This window comes from Helianthus annuus, chromosome 6 (genome assembly GCF_002127325.2).
Source record: "Helianthus annuus cultivar XRQ/B chromosome 6, HanXRQr2.0-SUNRISE, whole genome shotgun sequence".
NCBI lineage: Eukaryota > Viridiplantae > Streptophyta > Magnoliopsida > Asterales > Asteraceae > Helianthus > Helianthus annuus.
This window is the reverse complement of record NC_035438.2, coordinates 80,474,793-80,491,269: the sequence shown is the minus strand read 5'-3', so window position 1 is coordinate 80,491,269 and position 16,477 is coordinate 80,474,793. Positions and strand designations below refer to the sequence as shown.

General features: G+C 38.3%; 1 protein-coding gene and 1 non-coding gene across 2 annotated transcripts; both read left to right on the top strand.

Moving 5' to 3' along the window:
• Positions 1–3,246: 3,246 nt before the first annotated feature.
• On the top strand, positions 3,247–8,819 carry LOC110881109. Its single transcript, XM_035974001.1, has 3 exons — positions 3,247–3,412; positions 7,836–7,901; positions 8,200–8,819. Exons 1-3 carry the CDS (start codon positions 3,389–3,391, stop codon positions 8,593–8,595), a joined length of 486 nt encoding a protein of 161 aa, XP_035829894.1. The 5' UTR covers positions 3,247–3,388; the 3' UTR covers positions 8,596–8,819.
• A 910-nt stretch (positions 8,820–9,729) lies between these two features.
• LOC118480117 lies at positions 9,730–9,836 on the top strand. Its single transcript, XR_004861753.1, has one exon. It is a non-coding gene; the product is annotated as a small nucleolar RNA R71 (small nucleolar RNA).
• The last annotated feature ends 6,641 nt before the right edge of the window (positions 9,837–16,477 follow it).

The window sequence follows — 16,477 nt, the reverse complement described above, 5'->3', positions numbered from 1 at the left end:
GCCCAATTCGCCCCCCATCACCCAATTCTTTGGGTTTAGTTAGCCCAAACATAACAACTAACTATTACAAAGCTAAACCCGCTAACCGTTTATCGTTTAACTAATTACAAGATATCCAAAGACCAAATCTAAGCTGTTGTCACAAATATGCACCAACACAATTCTCAATCAAACAAGGGTGTTTAGCATCGAATCTCTATGAGCCCTAATCAAATACAAAACATAACAACGATTATAGCATAAATCCGGCTCATGCTCTTGATTTCTAGCATACAACCCAATATGACAACATAATACTTCATCCTAACATAAACATATTACAGTCGATTAACATAAATCTGATTCAAGATTATCATCACATAATCGCCAACTCTAAATCGGTTTAAACACCCTACACAAGTGAGTCGATCTACATGAACAACCCTAATGATTTATAATCATAAGCAATCATATATCATTCTCTAAATCATTATGTAAAACATGTAAGCCAACATATCAACAATCATATAATCAAAGTAATACACTAACCGATTAGAGAGTAAAACAAGGATGATCCAAACCAAAAGCTTAGAGAGAGATGGGGTGTTGCTGTCGACTTTGAGAGGAGAGAGATAGATAGTAGGGTTTTTGTGTGTGTTGTGTTAGCAAAATAATGAGGAATAGTAATCCCCAAGGGATAGGTGTAAGCGTATAAGAGGAGTGGGCCGAACCCTTCCCTTGGGTTGCCCTTGGTTCGATTACGAGAGAGTGTGGGCCGAGAGTAGTAAGGAACCAAAGCCCAAAGGCTTGTGCGATCGGGTTGTTGTGCGATCGGTTCGTTTTGTGTAATCCAATTACATACATACATGCACACATCATAACAACATAACATCTCATTAATCATCAAAGTTCACATAATCACATAGGGCCCACATACATTACATTAACACAAAGATAGGTTCGAATTACGAGTTGTCACAATATACTCGTCGTATATGTCTATACGATGCGTATATAAGTGCTATATGACACCGTTTAGACCGATACGTATCGTATAGGGCAAAAAAATAAAATTAGGGATTTGCTGTTTCGATGCGTATTGGAGTCGTATATTGACATATTTCGCCATTATGTGTCATTCCAGTGACTCTATTAACAAATACCAAAGTAACTGCTTGATGAGGGACACATCCGCGCTCAGGATAATAAAAAGGGAATAAAGTCGAGCTGCTTCCATGTCTTATACGTGAACAATCACACCAAACCTATGGGCAAATAGGAGTCCTTCCTGAGGCAGCTCCATCCAATGTTCCATGGGGGCTCTCCCGTCACCGGTAAATTTATCCTCTTTAGATGCGCGTTGGAATCGCCCAACATATCCCTGTTGAGTATCTACTTCCACATTTCTTTGTTCTTGCCCTATACGATGCGTATTGGCTAAGCATGTGAAGACAATATCTTTTGACTGACCTTGGAAATTGAATTTAGCATATACGAGTCGTATACCCTATACTCTTTGTATAGATGGTGTCGATTTAAAGTGTCACGATGTCCCAATAATACAACCCTTCTAAAAAGCTTGAGAAAGCCGTGCCTCCTTAAATAGTTGGTGTAATCCTATTCTAGCATCTTCTAGTTTTTATATTATATTTACTAAAACTTTTCACCGTTTTTATATTATATTTTAGTAAACTTTTCACCGTTCATAAAAATAAATTAAACAAATTGTTCATAAAAATAAATTAAACAAATATAAATTACGTGTAACATATTCGTTTTACTAGTCAAGATTCCAATTTCTAGAACCCTAAATAAATGACATGAATTGATTTGTGCTAGTAGCGTATTCGTCGGTACAATATGGTCTTTTGACTACAAACGACGAAGTTAATAAAAGTGATTTGTGCTAGTAGCGTATTCGTCTGTACTAATTTTGACTACAAACGACGAATTTAATATTAAATGTAGAGTAAAGCCCATGTCACAAAGTTTAAGAAACACATGGCACTTTCTTCAAGATAAATACAAACAGTTTTAATATTAAAAGTCTCAAAATTTAATACATCTATGTTTGAAATTTACAAGAGTTATTTCATTTGAAATGTCAATCAAACTCACAAACGAAGGAGGTAAACACCATCCGATTGATCGACTGAGCTCGCTACCAAACAAAACAGTTAGTATTCAATATTAGATTGAATACACTAGGTAAGGTATATTGTAATTATAAGGGGACCCGGGTGGGTACGTGATACTTTGGTATCACGCGTGGAACAATACCACACACCGCCGCCACTCACATCCACCACGCGTGGAAGAGTTAACGCGTTGTGGTGGTCACGCGTTGAAGTTTGGAACTTTGTGTATGGTGGGTTGTACTCTAGTGCTGAGGAGTTGTACACTGATGGAATAAATAAAAAGGTTGTGATACCATCACTAGTGATACCACCCCCCTACATTTCTATCACTTGTGATAAAATATTGGATGCTGACATGGCATGATTTGATTGGATAGTGGGAGTGATAGAAACTATCACTAGTGAACCATCTCTTCTCCCCTAATTTTTATCATACTTAGCTGATATTACTTAATTATGATTCTTTTGTATTTTTTTTTTATTGTATTACTACACATATTGATCAACAATACATAATAATTTAGAAGGTTTTCGTTGTATTAGTACACATATTGATCAATAATACATAATAATTTACAAGGTTTTCATTATCTATACAAAACTCCCTTTACAGTTCACTTGAAAGTCAATAGTCGAAAAACTCTAGAAACCCATTAGGGTTCTGTCAAAACTCATGCCATTATCATTTTCTTGGAACTCAAGAAATGCATTACACACGGTTGCCCACACAAGGAAAAGGCAGATTGATCAACTGTCAACTTATGTTTTCATGTTGATATAGAGCGAACAACGGATGAAGGTGAGGTGCGAGATGCGTTGTTCCTAAGTACCCGCGAGGATCAGCGCGACACGGTAGGGATTATAAAATACTTGTGCTTTTTAAGATTACATTTGTACACAAAACTTGTTATTTTAGTTAATGATCAAACTAGCTAATTAGCCTGACATCATCGTATAAATATAAATTTTGTCTGACTTGTCTCAATTCTCAAATGTTAGAATATATCATATAATTGGTAGTTGTCAAGTTGCACACCATGTGCTGAAGACCCAGTCAAGTAACATTCCATAGAAATTAATAAACATGGAGGGCCACTCTAACATTATATTAATTTACAATGTCATCCAATCTTCCAAAAGTCGTCTCTATACTTTCCTTGAATTTTCCTTCTATCTTTCTCTGGACATATATTGAGACAGTCACTGCTAAATATCAACACTCAACCTACCAAATCACAAGAAGCTACAGGTAACAAGAAAGAGATGCAAAAATGGAATGCCGAAAACTGGAGTTGACCATTGTTGAAAGATGAGAAGTAATTCTCATTCATATGTTCGCGATATATTGGGCCAGTTATCTGGGCTTGTTACGGCTTGTTACATTGTTTCATTGTTTCATAGTGGGCCTCCTGTTATGATAGTGGGCCTATACGGTCTTGTTTGTTATATTTTGTTACAACAGTTTTATGGTGCAGCTGAGAAGTCTAAGGGGTTCCTTGTAAATATTGAAGGGCTTTTATGTAAGTTCATTGGCTGGAGATATAAAAGGGCTGTGATGTGTTCTAGGGTTTCATTATTGTCTTCCCCAAAATTTGATCGTGCTCTCGTGTGCAATATGATCAAATGTATTAGCCAGGCTGCATAAGACAATCTTCTTTAAGATTATTTGAAGCTGTTGGATTATTCATAGTTGCTGTACATCAGTGTTTCTTCACGTCGTTCAGGAGATTAGTTCCTTCTTCCCTGTTCTTTGTTTGTATCCTTTGTTTTTTTGGTTTCTGTTGATAGATCTTTGATAAGTCTGATGATCGGTTGTGATCATCGTTTCTACACATCTGATTGTTTGTATCAGATGAGTATTGTTCTGTATTTTGTTAACAGATCTTACCATTTGTAAGATCTAGGGTTTGGGGGTGTTTTTTGGTTTGGGTTAAATAATAAAGTTTTACGTCACGTTTTTGTCGCTCCTCTTGTGTTTTGTGTTATTTTCACTATTTGTATAGATTGTTCATGCCATTTTGACATGGTATCAGAGCCAAGGCTCCGATCTATGGTTGATACTGGTTCTGGTGTTCTTCCGCTGTAATTGTTGATTGTTTTTTTGTTTGTAGATCTGAATCCCTAACTTGCTTATTCTCGTAATTCTTGACAGTTGATTGTTTTTTTGTTTGTAGATCTGAATCCCTAACTTGCTTATTCTCGTAATTCTTGACATTTTTTTGTGTTCATTGAGAGCTCTCGTGTGAGCTTATTCTTGTTGTGATTACGGCAGTTTATTATGTTGATAGTCTGCAACTAGAGTTGTGAGTGGTTCATAGGTCTGTTGATCTTGTGTGTTGATTGTCAAGGGTTTGTGTATATAGTAAAGTTTCTCATTATTGTTCTTTAAGTTTTAGAGGTTCAAGTGCTACGGATTAGGGTTTTGTACTTTGTAACCCTAGGTTCTCTTGAGTCTGTTTTTTTTGGTATCACTGTGTTCTCATGTTTTGATCTGAATCTGTTTTTGTTATTTTATTGTGTCTGTTCTGTTTGATCTTTTTTTTAAGTGTGTGCAGGTTTAGATCTTGTAAGATCTGTTCGGATTCCGTGTCACACAAACTCTAATTAGGGTTTGTTGATATTGAAGAAGGAGATATCTTGTCTTCTGTTTGTTGAAGACCTGTGTTGGTCTCTGAATCCCTAGAAGATTCAGGGCAAACTGACCAGGTTTGTCTCTATTGATTGTTGCTTGATCAGTTCTGGTGGTTCATGTAAACTACGATTCTGATCTCTCTTGGAGTTATAAGCACTCTCTGTAAGATTTTTCCATTTATTTCCTGTTGTTGAAATAGTTGATGCCGGGGTAATGAGGACCGGTCTATTTGTGGTCTTCTTGTCATTTTTTTGGTTTTTAGGTTTTATAGGAGTAGTCGTGGCTCCTGAGTAAAGGCTTGTCCAGGCACCATAGAGTGACGAACCTGGAATCTGGTCCCTGACTCAGTTTCGCCTTAGGTTTGTTTGGTCTGTCTGTCTGTTAGCTTGTGTTTTCCTGCTTATATTGTGTTCATTTATATGTTTTTTTGTCTTGGTTTTTTGTCTTAAATTTTTTTTATTTTTTGAAAGAGTTTATCACATGTTGAGTCTTGTTCTGTGTGTATTAGTCTTGAGCTTGTTGTTGATGTGTTCTTAGATCCATGTTTGTGTTAATTCAGGCTATATATATGATCCTTGTTGTGTATGTTGTTCAGGCTGTATATGTGATCTTATCTTTGATTACTTTAGAGGGTTAGGTTTTGTAAGTCATTCCAGTTTGAGTATATTCTGAGTTTATTATGTCTCTTGAATCTTGTATGATTATTGAATGGTCATGTTTTCTATTGCATGTTTATCATTCGTTCTCGATGTCATATATGAGGTTAGACTTTGTGTTTGTATTGCCTTGTTTTGTCTATGTGTATGCCATTTTTTTTAACTAATTACCTTAGTGAGTTTTCTAGGATTGCATACGTGATTCTGTTTGAATTCTTCTGTGATATTTGTTTTTTTTTAATGGTGTTCTTTAGCATGGTTTATGTTCCTAAAAAATTGTTAACAAACGCTAGTCTACTCGTGATTGGGATTTATTGTCATACTATGAGCTTCAAACAAGTTTCAAGAAAGATCGGCTAAGCTCAAAATCATCTTATTGAAGTCAATGGTTTTTTTTTAAAAAAACTAGCATGTTGTGTGCGTCGTTGTTGTTTGTTTCGTTCGTTGCTGCTCATTTCTTATCATTGAAATAAAAGTGGAGAAATGTATATTCCGGGTTGGAATTTATTATTTTTTTAAAATGTATCTTTAAATCTTTAAAATTGGGTAAGAAAGGAGTGTTCTATGGTTTTTTTTAGTTTGTCAGTTTAGTCCATTCTTGTTATAGTTTGGGAGAATCAAGTTTCTGTTGTGTGTTCTGATCTAGTAGAAGTTGTTTTGTATGGGGATTTGTAATTCCATGTTTGATACTCATGTTTGCGAGTTTTGTATTTGTTGTGAAAGTCGTGTGGCTTTATGATTGTCAGATGTGTATCTGATTATGTTATGCATTTGGTATGGCTCTTGTGATTTTGTATTTGTTGTGGAGTTGTAAAAAGTTTTTTGCTTTATTCAAATTATCTTTGAGTTCTTCACACGAATTGTTTTTTGGACTTGGTTCTGAATTCTTAGAATCGTATGATTTGTTATTTTCAGTCTTTGTTCCGAGTTATGTTGTCTCGTGTGAGATATGTTATTCTGATTGCAAAATGTGTATTCTGTGGTTAATCAGAATTTGTTTGGCTGCATCTTATTGTCTTGCGTATGTCTCTTTATTCTTAGCCTTGTGTGTGGACGTTAAATCATGTGATTTTTTTGTTCTTTAGGCTAGAATTGTTGTCTTATATAGAAGTGTATACTTCTCATATATCAGTGTTGTATGAATCTTGTGGTTCGTGCCTGTTGTGGTGTTAGCCTTGTATATTTCTCTTATGTAAGAGATATTGTTTGTTGGTTATTAAAGCATGTGATTGTGTTTTTTGCCAGAGTTTGTGTAGGCTATCATTGTTGTCTAGTGTTCTTAGTTAGAACAGTTTATCTGTCTTGTTGACTGATTTTTATAGAGTGTTCTTTGATTTGTTATTGATATTTGTGTTACTTCAAGGAATCTCTTGTCTCATCTTATTGTATAGTTGAATACTTGTTTGTCCAAGTTAGAATTTTGTTTATAGAAATCTTACATGTTTTATTTGTTTCTCTATATTGTCTATATGGCTCATTTACAGGTGAACTTGTTTGTATTTTGACTTGTTTTTTAAAAAAAAAAAGGAAAAAACTTGGTAGTTTAGACATGTTTGCCTCATGAATGAAGGGGGCGTGTTAAAAGTGTCTTTAAGATTGTCATTCATGTTGTAACATGATCTTATGTGATCAATGGGTATTGTTTCTTATATAGTGTATGGATGATGGGTTGATAAAGATGTTCAAACATATGAATGAAGGGGGGATGTTGAAAGATGAGAAGTAATTCTCATTCATATGTTCGCGATATATTGGGCCAGTTATCTGGGCTTGTTACGGCTTGTTACATTGTTTCATTGTTTCATAGTGGGCCTCCTGTTATGATAGTGGGCCTATACGGTCTTGTTTGTTATATTTTGTTACAACAGTTTTATGGTGCAGCTGAGAAGTCTAAGGGGTTCCTTGTAAATATTGAAGGGCTTTTATGTAAGTTCATTGGCTGGAGATATAAAAGGGCTGTGATGTGTTCTAGGGTTTCATTATTGTCTTCCCCAAAATTTGATCGTGCTCTCGTGTGCAATATGATCAAATGTATTAGCCAGGCTGCATAAGACAATCTTCTTTAAGATTATTTGAAGCTGTTGGATTATTCATAGTTGCTGTACATCAGTGTTTCTTCACGTCGTTCAGGAGATTAGTTCCTTCTTCCCTGTTCTTTGTTTGTATCCTTTGTTTTTTTGGTTTCTGTTGATAGATCTTTGATAAGTCTGATGATCGGTTGTGATCATCGTTTCTACACATCTGATTGTTTGTATCAGATGAGTATTGTTCTGTATTTTGTTAACAGATCTTACCATTTGTAAGATCTAGGGTTTGGGGGTGTTTTTTGGTTTGGGTTAAATAATAAAGTTTTACGTCACGTTTTTGTCGCTCCTCTTGTGTTTTGTGTTATTTTCACTATTTGTATAGATTGTTCATGCCATTTTGACAACCATTAATTCTGCAAACGGTTTAAGAGAAGTAAGACGGATTTTCAAAATGAAAGTTTATGCTAAGGTATAACTTTCTTTGTTATTTACATAAAATCAATTATGTTTCTTATGTGATTCCACTATAGGTGTTTATTATGTATCTTATGTGTTTTTGATGTTTGATTTCACTATAGGTGTTTATAGGTATTACTTGCTTTGTTAGTTTGTTATTTACATATTATCAAAGATAAAATCACTTATGTATCTTATGTATTTTATATATTATTTGATTATAGGTGTTTATTATGTGTTTTTATATGATTTCACTTAGAAACTCATTATTTATCTTATGTGTTTTTGATATATGCTTTTGATGACAATAGGTGTTTATAGGTGGTAACCAAGAAATGGAGAAACGAACTCCTGTCGACAAGCACGGCAAGACCAATCCGGCGTGGCACTACACCATGAAATACTCCATAAGCGAACAATGGTTAGAACATCATGGCACGATGCTTGTGATCAAGCTGTATTGCAAGCGTAAGCTTGGAGATAGATACATAGGAGAAGTTCATCAGTCGTTGAAACAACTTTATGATTATGCGAAACCATTGGGTGATAGCGCGGTCGTGTGTTTCCCTGTGCAAGTGGGATCCGCTGAATCAGAGGGACAGCTTTGTTTCTCATACAGGTTTGGTGAGAAGGTGGCTATAGAGAAGTTAATGCTTGCAGAAAGTATTGCTTCCTTCTTAGTTACCGGTCCTGGTGGTGCAATATGATGGATACCCTTCAGACCACACTTGTTGCCGCCATCAGCATAGTCGTCACAAACAAAACCAACATGCCACATGTAAATACAATACAGTGTGTAAATTTGTTAGAGGTGTCTTTCCCACATGTCAAGATTTACTGTTTTCATTTCAATCGAATGAAACCGAAAGTTTTTGTTATGCATAACCAATCTTATTGTACCAATTAAATCAGAACCAGAACCTTAAAATATTATCATAGACAAGGTTATCAAGTATGAAATATATAGTGATGAGAAAAGTGCCCGGATAGTCCCTGTGGTTTGCCCAAATTTCAACTTTAGTCCCTACATTTTCAAAGTTACAGCTATAGTCCCCAACTTTGGCAAATTCGTTCTCGGATAGTCCCTGGCGTGGATGGGGGTTAGTTTTCTCAGCTAAGTTGGTGTGAAATTACTATGATACCCTTAATATAAAATAAAATAAACTAATCAAGTATTAAATAATTTTCAATGTTTTGAATACTAGCTTGTTGACTTCTAAAGTTCGATTCCACTTGTAGGAATCGATCCGAGTTCCTTTTTTCGGTTTCGGAGATGAGGCGTGAAACAGTGTCTTCAAGCCTCTCCCATCCCCCTTGTTGTTGTTGAGAGAAATTTTGTGACTCATTTCTTGGTTGTTGTTGAAAGTTTGTTCGTTGGTTTTGGTTTTGTTGGTTACTACTATTGTCGGGTTCCCTCCAACCAAGGTTAGGGTGGTTACGCCATCCTTGGTTGTAGGTGCCCGTTGGGTGACCTGACGGCCTAGGTCTATTATCAATGTAGTTTGCCATTTCCGTTTAATTATCCATTACTTTCATACTACTCCAATTTTCATGTGGCCCACCACACCCTTCGCAAGCCATAACCGAGGCTGTTTTTGCCATTTCTAACTTTTTGATTTTTGAAGATAGGGCCTCGATTTGGGCTTGTAAAGAGGTGTTCTCATCCACTTTATGGGCGCCCGGGGCAATAGATTTTGGGCCTCAGGGAGTGTGCCATTGAAAATTGTTTTGAGCAATTTGAGCGACGATTACCTAGGAGTCCCCCGGAGCTAGAGTCGAGTGTTTGTCTTGTGTGTGGCAACAACCCATTATAGAAAGTGGACACTTGTTGCCACACTACGAGACCATGATGAGGGCATTTTCTTAATAGCTCCTTGAATCTTTCCCAAGTTTCATATAAGGATTCCCCGTCCTCTTGTGGATATGTGTAAATTTCAGTCATCAATTCTGCAGTTTTAGAAGGCGGAAAATACTTATATAGAAACTTTTGGGCAAGTTCATCCCAAGTGTTTACCGAACCACTTGGGAGGGTGTTAAGCCTAGCCTTAGCTCGGTCTTTTAGTGAAAATGGGAACATTCGGAGGCGGATAGCATCGTTTGATGCTCCGTTGATCCGGAAAGTATCACATATTTCCAAAAAGTTGGTAATATGTAAATGAGGATCTTTATCAGCTAGGCCATGGAAGGTTGCGGAATTTTGGAGCATTTGAATCAAATGCGGCCGAAGTTCGAAGTTGTTGGCATCGACATTCGGTGCATTGATGGCGGCTCCGAGATTACCTACCGTGGGCTGTAAGTAATCCGTCAGGGTACGCTGATCCGCCATTGGAAGTTGCTCCCCGAAGCTTTCTCTTGATTTTTAGCTTTTAGTCTCTTTCTTAGAAAGCATTCGGGTTCGTCTAGAGGCTCTTTTATGTCTTTATTGGAACCGGAGCTCATGCACTACGCAGGTGCTGAGACTGGGTTCCAAGTCTTGCGATTAAAACAAAAAGAAAATTGGTCAGAAGTCTCACCACGGCCCCGTGGTCACTGACCACGGCCCAGTGGTCACTGACCATGGCCCGTGGTCGTGGTTATAGTGATTGTTTTCTGGATCCCAGTTACTGGGGAGTTCAGCACGGCCCCGTGGTGCACCGGCACGACCCCGTGGTCACTCTTCTGTAACTCAGAAAACAAAAACTGTTAGTAAGTTTGATGGGCACGACCCCGTGTCCGACCAGGCACGGCCCGTGCTGAAGTCTGCAGAAATTGAAAAATTAAGAAAAATCCTTAAAAAAGTAGAAAAATAAGTAAAAATAATTAGGCCGTTCATTCCAAACTTTCTTAAAATCCTTGTGTCCCCGGCAACGGCGCCAAAAACTTGGTGTGTGCGAAGTGTGATATGTTTTTATTGATATTTTAAGCCCATTTTACACATTCATCAAGTTTTAAATTTATAAAACACGATATTATACTAACACTAAACACACACTTGGGAAAGTGCATCCATCGTGAGCGTAGTATAGCGTTGGTAAGATACCGAGGTCGCCCAAGGACACAAGAGCTTTTAGTACTGCTTTATCCTCAGCGTCTAATCAATCTAAAAATTTTTTTGAGAAAAGATTTTAAAACATGAAAATAAAAACTAAAAATGCAGAAATAAAAATAAAATAAAACAGATAAACAAGATGAATCACTTGGATCCGACTCGCCTTTCATGTATCCTTTGATGATTTTTGCACTTTCGGACTTTTTAAGAGATTATCTTAGTTATAGTAGTAGGCCCCCTTTTTTGAAGGTGACGTTACCCTCAACCCAGTGGTTTGAGTCAGCAAGGATACAATCAATCCCAAAGGGTCGGAATATTGAAAGATAATTAATTAAGTTATTAATGCGAAAAGTGGTAGGCCCCTCTTTTGAAGGTGACGTTACCCTCGGCTAAGTGGTTTGAGTCAGCAGGGATACAATCCCAAGTAGCTGGTTTAATGTATTAATAGTAGTTTACATATGAGGGGATCAAGCCATTCGCACCCTCGCCACTAAATACCAATGGGTATTGAAGGAGGTCCTAGTAAGCTTGACCCAGGTCTTTGCAGGATCTATAAACTGGGCAAGGCAAGAACCTTACTAAACCATTCCCTTAACCCCTGACCAGGTAGCCAACATGCCTCTATATAGACCGTAGAGACATGAATGGTTTAAATCTTTTACTTTATATAGACAGTAAAGTAACGCCAAGACACCACGGACAAATGATAAAGAAAATTCACCTTCAACATAAGAAACTAGTTATTAAAGTCATTAATACAAAACCAAATAAAAAGTACTGAAAGATTAAAAATCAAAAGTAATACATAAAAGACTTGTCTTCACCAAGTGATGTAAGAGGCTTAACCAAACATGGCCTTTGAATGGCAAGAACTCTTACTAACAATCTTGGATCCCGAGACTACTACACACTCTAAATATGGATGATGGATAATGGTGGTGGGTGTTGGTGGTGTAGTGGTGGTGGAGTGGTGGCAACGTGGAAGAGTAGTGGTTTGCCAAGGGATGCCTTTGAAGCGAACCAAGCACCCCTATTTATAGCCTGCACAGAGCCCTGGCCACGGCCCCGTGTCCAGTGGGCACGCCCCCGTGGCCAGCTTTTTCTCTTCTTTCATTAAATGCACGTGTGAGCAGAGGGCTCCACACGGCCCGTGTTCAGCGGGCACGGCCCCGTGGGCAGAAGCGTATCTATACTACCAAGATTTTGCAAGATTCTGCGTATCTTAGTGTTGACCATGCCCCATGCTGAGATGGGCACGCCCCCATGGTGGGCGTAGAAGCTTCCACAGCTTTGTCTTTTCTGCAGGCTCCAGACCACGCCCCCGTGTCCAGTGGGCACGACCCCGTGGTTAGTCTTCTGTTTCTTGTTTTTGCTTTTGCTTTTGGGGATGCAGCCGAGGGGTCGGGCATGTCACGTTTATTCCTTTTCTTTGTATTTATGTTGGTTTTGGCTGTATATTTGTTCCTTTTGCTCGTTTAAGCTCACTTGGTCCTGTAAATTCAAAAGGAAGACAAAAACACACTTTTTTCCAACATTAGTACTAAAAAGGGTTAGTTTTGTGCCTTATTTGATGTAAATTATATGTTACATTTTGCATACATCAACTGTTATTTAAGTTTAGAAAATTATAAGGATCTGTGATCCTTAAACTTCTTGCTACAGACTTTAAGGATCTGTGATCCAGGCGGGTCTAAGGATAGGTGATCCATAAGAAAGAAATTTAACCCCTAACAGTTCCCCCAAATATGGTTGAGTTTTAACCGGATTAATCCACCATATTTCGCATTTAATCGGACTCGCCATTACAGAAATAACTAGCCGTTACGGGGAGGTGACGTCAAACGATTGACTGGTCTAGCTTATCATTAGGGCTACATAGGGTGGAGATAAGATCAAAGGATCATTTAAATTCAAAGGAGGCCTTTTATAATCTTTCATCCGAAGCAAAATCAGGTATACTTCTTCTTCTCCAAAAATCCTCCCTTTCTTTCGTAATCCTTCATCAACATTCAACATCAAGTATGACTAAGATGGTCACCATGTCTTCACCAAACAAGGGTCCTGACCTAGACAGTCCTCCTAAGAGTCAAAATCTTCTAAAGAACCCTTCTTCAGAATTATGTCGGTTCACTGATCCTGAAGTTGATCAGTTCTATACCCGTTTTCCACCAAATACCATCTTCCGTGCCTTTGATTCTTCAGCCAAAGGGGACTGTGTATCCTCAACCTGGGTTTGTTTTCCAGCAGCCCTATTCCAAACTGGTTACTCATACCCTACTCAGTGCTTCTTCACATTGACTGGTCTGTCTTACAGTCAGGCCATGCCGATGCTTTGGAGACTGCTTTATACCTTTGAGCGACTCATCAGATATGAGGGGTTGAGCTTTGGTCTATCTGAACTTGCAAACCTTTATAACCTGGTCTCCCACGTTTCCCCAAGATTCTTGTTTAAAGCCAAGCCACAAAATCCACTCCCACTCCTCAAAACCACAAAGAATGATACCAACTGGAGAAACCAGTTTTTCTTCATTATGAGAGACACCATTCCCTTAGGGAACACCCTCCCTAAGAAGTGGGTCTTGAAGGGTAGGATATAGGATCCTTAGGATAGAACTGTAGGAGTTTTCACTTTTATATTGAGGATAACTGATCTTGTTTACTTTGTCTTTTGCAGTGGATAACTTCTCTTCGCTGACTGAGCAACCTGATACTCAACAACTTTTAGCAACATTCTGGGCTTTAGATTCCATAATTAGAACCTACCAGCCAAACCCAAAGATCTTGCCAAAGCATCCTCAACTTCCTTAACAATGTCAAGTAAGTATTAGTAAATGTTATAATATTATGCATGTATGAAAGTTAAGGATCACATATACTTATCTTTTTTGTTGTTGTCTGAATAGGTGCTCAAAAGTCCAGTTCCAAGTCTGTGTCCAAGTTTGACCTTGGTAACATTGATAGCCTGATTTCTCCACGGTCACTGAAGAAGGAGCTGGCGAGAGGCCCAAGCACAACGGAGCCCAAGACTGTGGGTACTCGTTCCAAGACCTGCTCAAAAAGGAAGAAGCCCTCTGACAACACTGATGATTCCTTCCAAGTGGAGCGTCACTTCCATGAGGTGATCACTGAGGTAAGGATCCTGGATCCTCATAAGTATTATGTTTCTTCTGTTGCTAAGGATCCCTGATCCTGATTTCCTTCACTTACATTTTGTAGGGGTTTGTCCATCTTCAAGTCATCCACGAAAAGAAGCTGGCCGAAGTTGAGCAAAAGGTTTCTAATCTCTGTGCCGCCGCCACAGCCAAAGACAAGAGGATCTCCCAGCTGGAGAAGGAGATCAATGGTCTAGAAAAGAAGATCATGGTTGCTGAGATCGAGTCTAACAAGGTGGAGCTGGAAGCTGCTGAGGAGGCAAAGGTATGTGTCGCCCGGACTTTCTTGCAGGCCAGGATCAAAATGGCTGAGGAAGCCATGGATCCTGCTTTTGACCGCTCCAGCTAGAATGTGGATGGATGGAAGATGGCCCTTCAAAACCTTGGTGGTGATCCTGAGGATGAGCAGGTGCTGACTTTGGAGGCTGGTACGAGTGGGGTCAAGGGGCCTGTGGTTGCAGCTGAAGGTGATGCTGGTAGAGAAGTTGGAGGTGATGGAGCAGCTGCTGGTGGTGCTACGTAAACGGGCGATGATGGATATTTATGCCTAGGCCGGAGCCCATTTTTTATGTTTTTTGTGGTTGTTATTTTAAACATTTGGTTTGTAATGATCTCGAACAATAGTTATTAGGGTTAAGGATCACTGATCATTTGAACAATAGGTAGGATGACAGTTGGTGGAGGGATCCTCTGTTTAGGGGATGAAGCCAATGTTATCCTACCGCTTTTTCTTTCCTGCATTTTAATTTCCTGCATGAACAATTAACTATTAGCCAGCCCTTATCTGGCCTTGGTGGATGGTCCATGTTTTGCTGGTGAAATCAAAGCCAGATGATTTTGGTAAATATGAATGGGTAATAATATTAATCTTTTTTGGCAACATCTGTTGTTGTTTCTTTCGTCTTTACGTTCCCCTTTTTTGTTACATTTATGCTTTCTATTCTCAAAGATATCACCACCAATAAACTGGAAAGTTATTGGAAATCTGATGATAATGTTAAACTTTTAATAGAAAACTTGAAATGTTAGGACAAATGTGGATCATTGATCCTTAACCAAAAGGGATAAGAGACAACTTGTAACTTAGAAAAAGTTAGGATACAACATACCAGAGAATCCAAGCTAGGATTCTAAATCATGATAAATAATTACTGAATAGATAAACTGTAGAATGTAAAGTCTCAAGGATCCAAGATCCTTAATGTCAGAACTGGTATAACTATAAGATCTTGTAAAGAAAAAAACTTAGGACTAAGCCAAATAATTGGGAATGAACCCATAATCACTGGGACAAAGCCAACAAAACTGGGGACAAGCCCAACAAAATTGGGGACAAGCCCAAATAAACGGGTGTAAACTGGGGTATGACCCAAACTGGCAACTTTCCCAACGTGAGTGACATGAAAATGCCAAAACCTTAGCTAACGTGAAAACGTTAGAAACCTTAGCTAACGTGAAAACGTTAGAAACCTTAGGATAACGGATGTATGGTACATCTACCATTATTCTTGAGATCCCACATATGGCCAACAACAATGAAATTGTCAGCCACTAAGCGTGTACTGGTCCCATTGCCTCGAACCATACTTGGATAAACGTGCGCTACTAGCGGGGTGTCAAAACCCAATTCGTGTGAAAGGTGAAAACCATTAAACTTTAGAAGGTATAGGATACCTTAGCTGGGGATAATCCCAAAAATTGGGGATAAACCAAAAAACTTTGGAGACTTGGCCAACCACTTTGATCCTTCATAAAATCAAAATAAATCTGCAAAATCTCAGACTTTATGAAAACAGATGTTAAGTGTTTAACATCTTTGACTTATGATAAATAATAAGTATAAGATAAATGACAATGAAAGTAAACTGTTACCGAAGATAGAATCATGTATCCTTTGAGGATCCCGGATCCTTAATCAGAATGCTGGAATTGCTGAGGAACCCTGATCCTTCTTACATAAAGTATTATTTTTTAGATGAACAGCATTCCAAGTTCTTGGTAGGAGATCACCATCCATTGTTAACAAGCGATATGCCCCATTTCATGCTTCTACTTTTATTAGATAGGGGCCTTCCCATTTTGGTGCTAACTTGCCATTAGCTGGATTTGTAGTGTTTGGAATGCTTTCCTCAACACCAAATCACCAAATTGAAATCTTCTAATTGTTGGTAGCTGGCCATCCTCATTCTTGCTAAATCTATGAGTTCATCTACTGCGTCTAGGTCTTGGAACATGTTTTCAGCATATGCTTTAGGATCACGGATGCTTGTTCTTGCTGTAGGAACCACCATTTCTGTAGGGATCACAGCCTCAGTTCCAAATACCAGAGAGAATGGAGTTTAGCCTGTGGCATTCTTTGGAGTTGTCCTATCTGCCCAAAGGACATATGGTAGCTCTTCAGTCCATTTT

What these genes read in the sequence shown, in the direction of transcription:
- LOC110881109 (XM_035974001.1), top strand. Translation starts at nt 3,389, where the DNA reads ATGGAATGCCGAAAACTGGAGTTG. An exon ending in AATGCCGAAAACTGGAGTTG is followed by an intron (nt 3,413 to 7,835) that starts ACCATTGTTGAA and finishes GCCATTTTGACA; the next exon opens with ACCATTAATTCTGCAAACGG. An exon ending in AAATGAAAGTTTATGCTAAG is followed by an intron (nt 7,902 to 8,199) that starts GTATAACTTTCT and finishes TGATGACAATAG; the next exon opens with GTGTTTATAGGTGGTAACCA.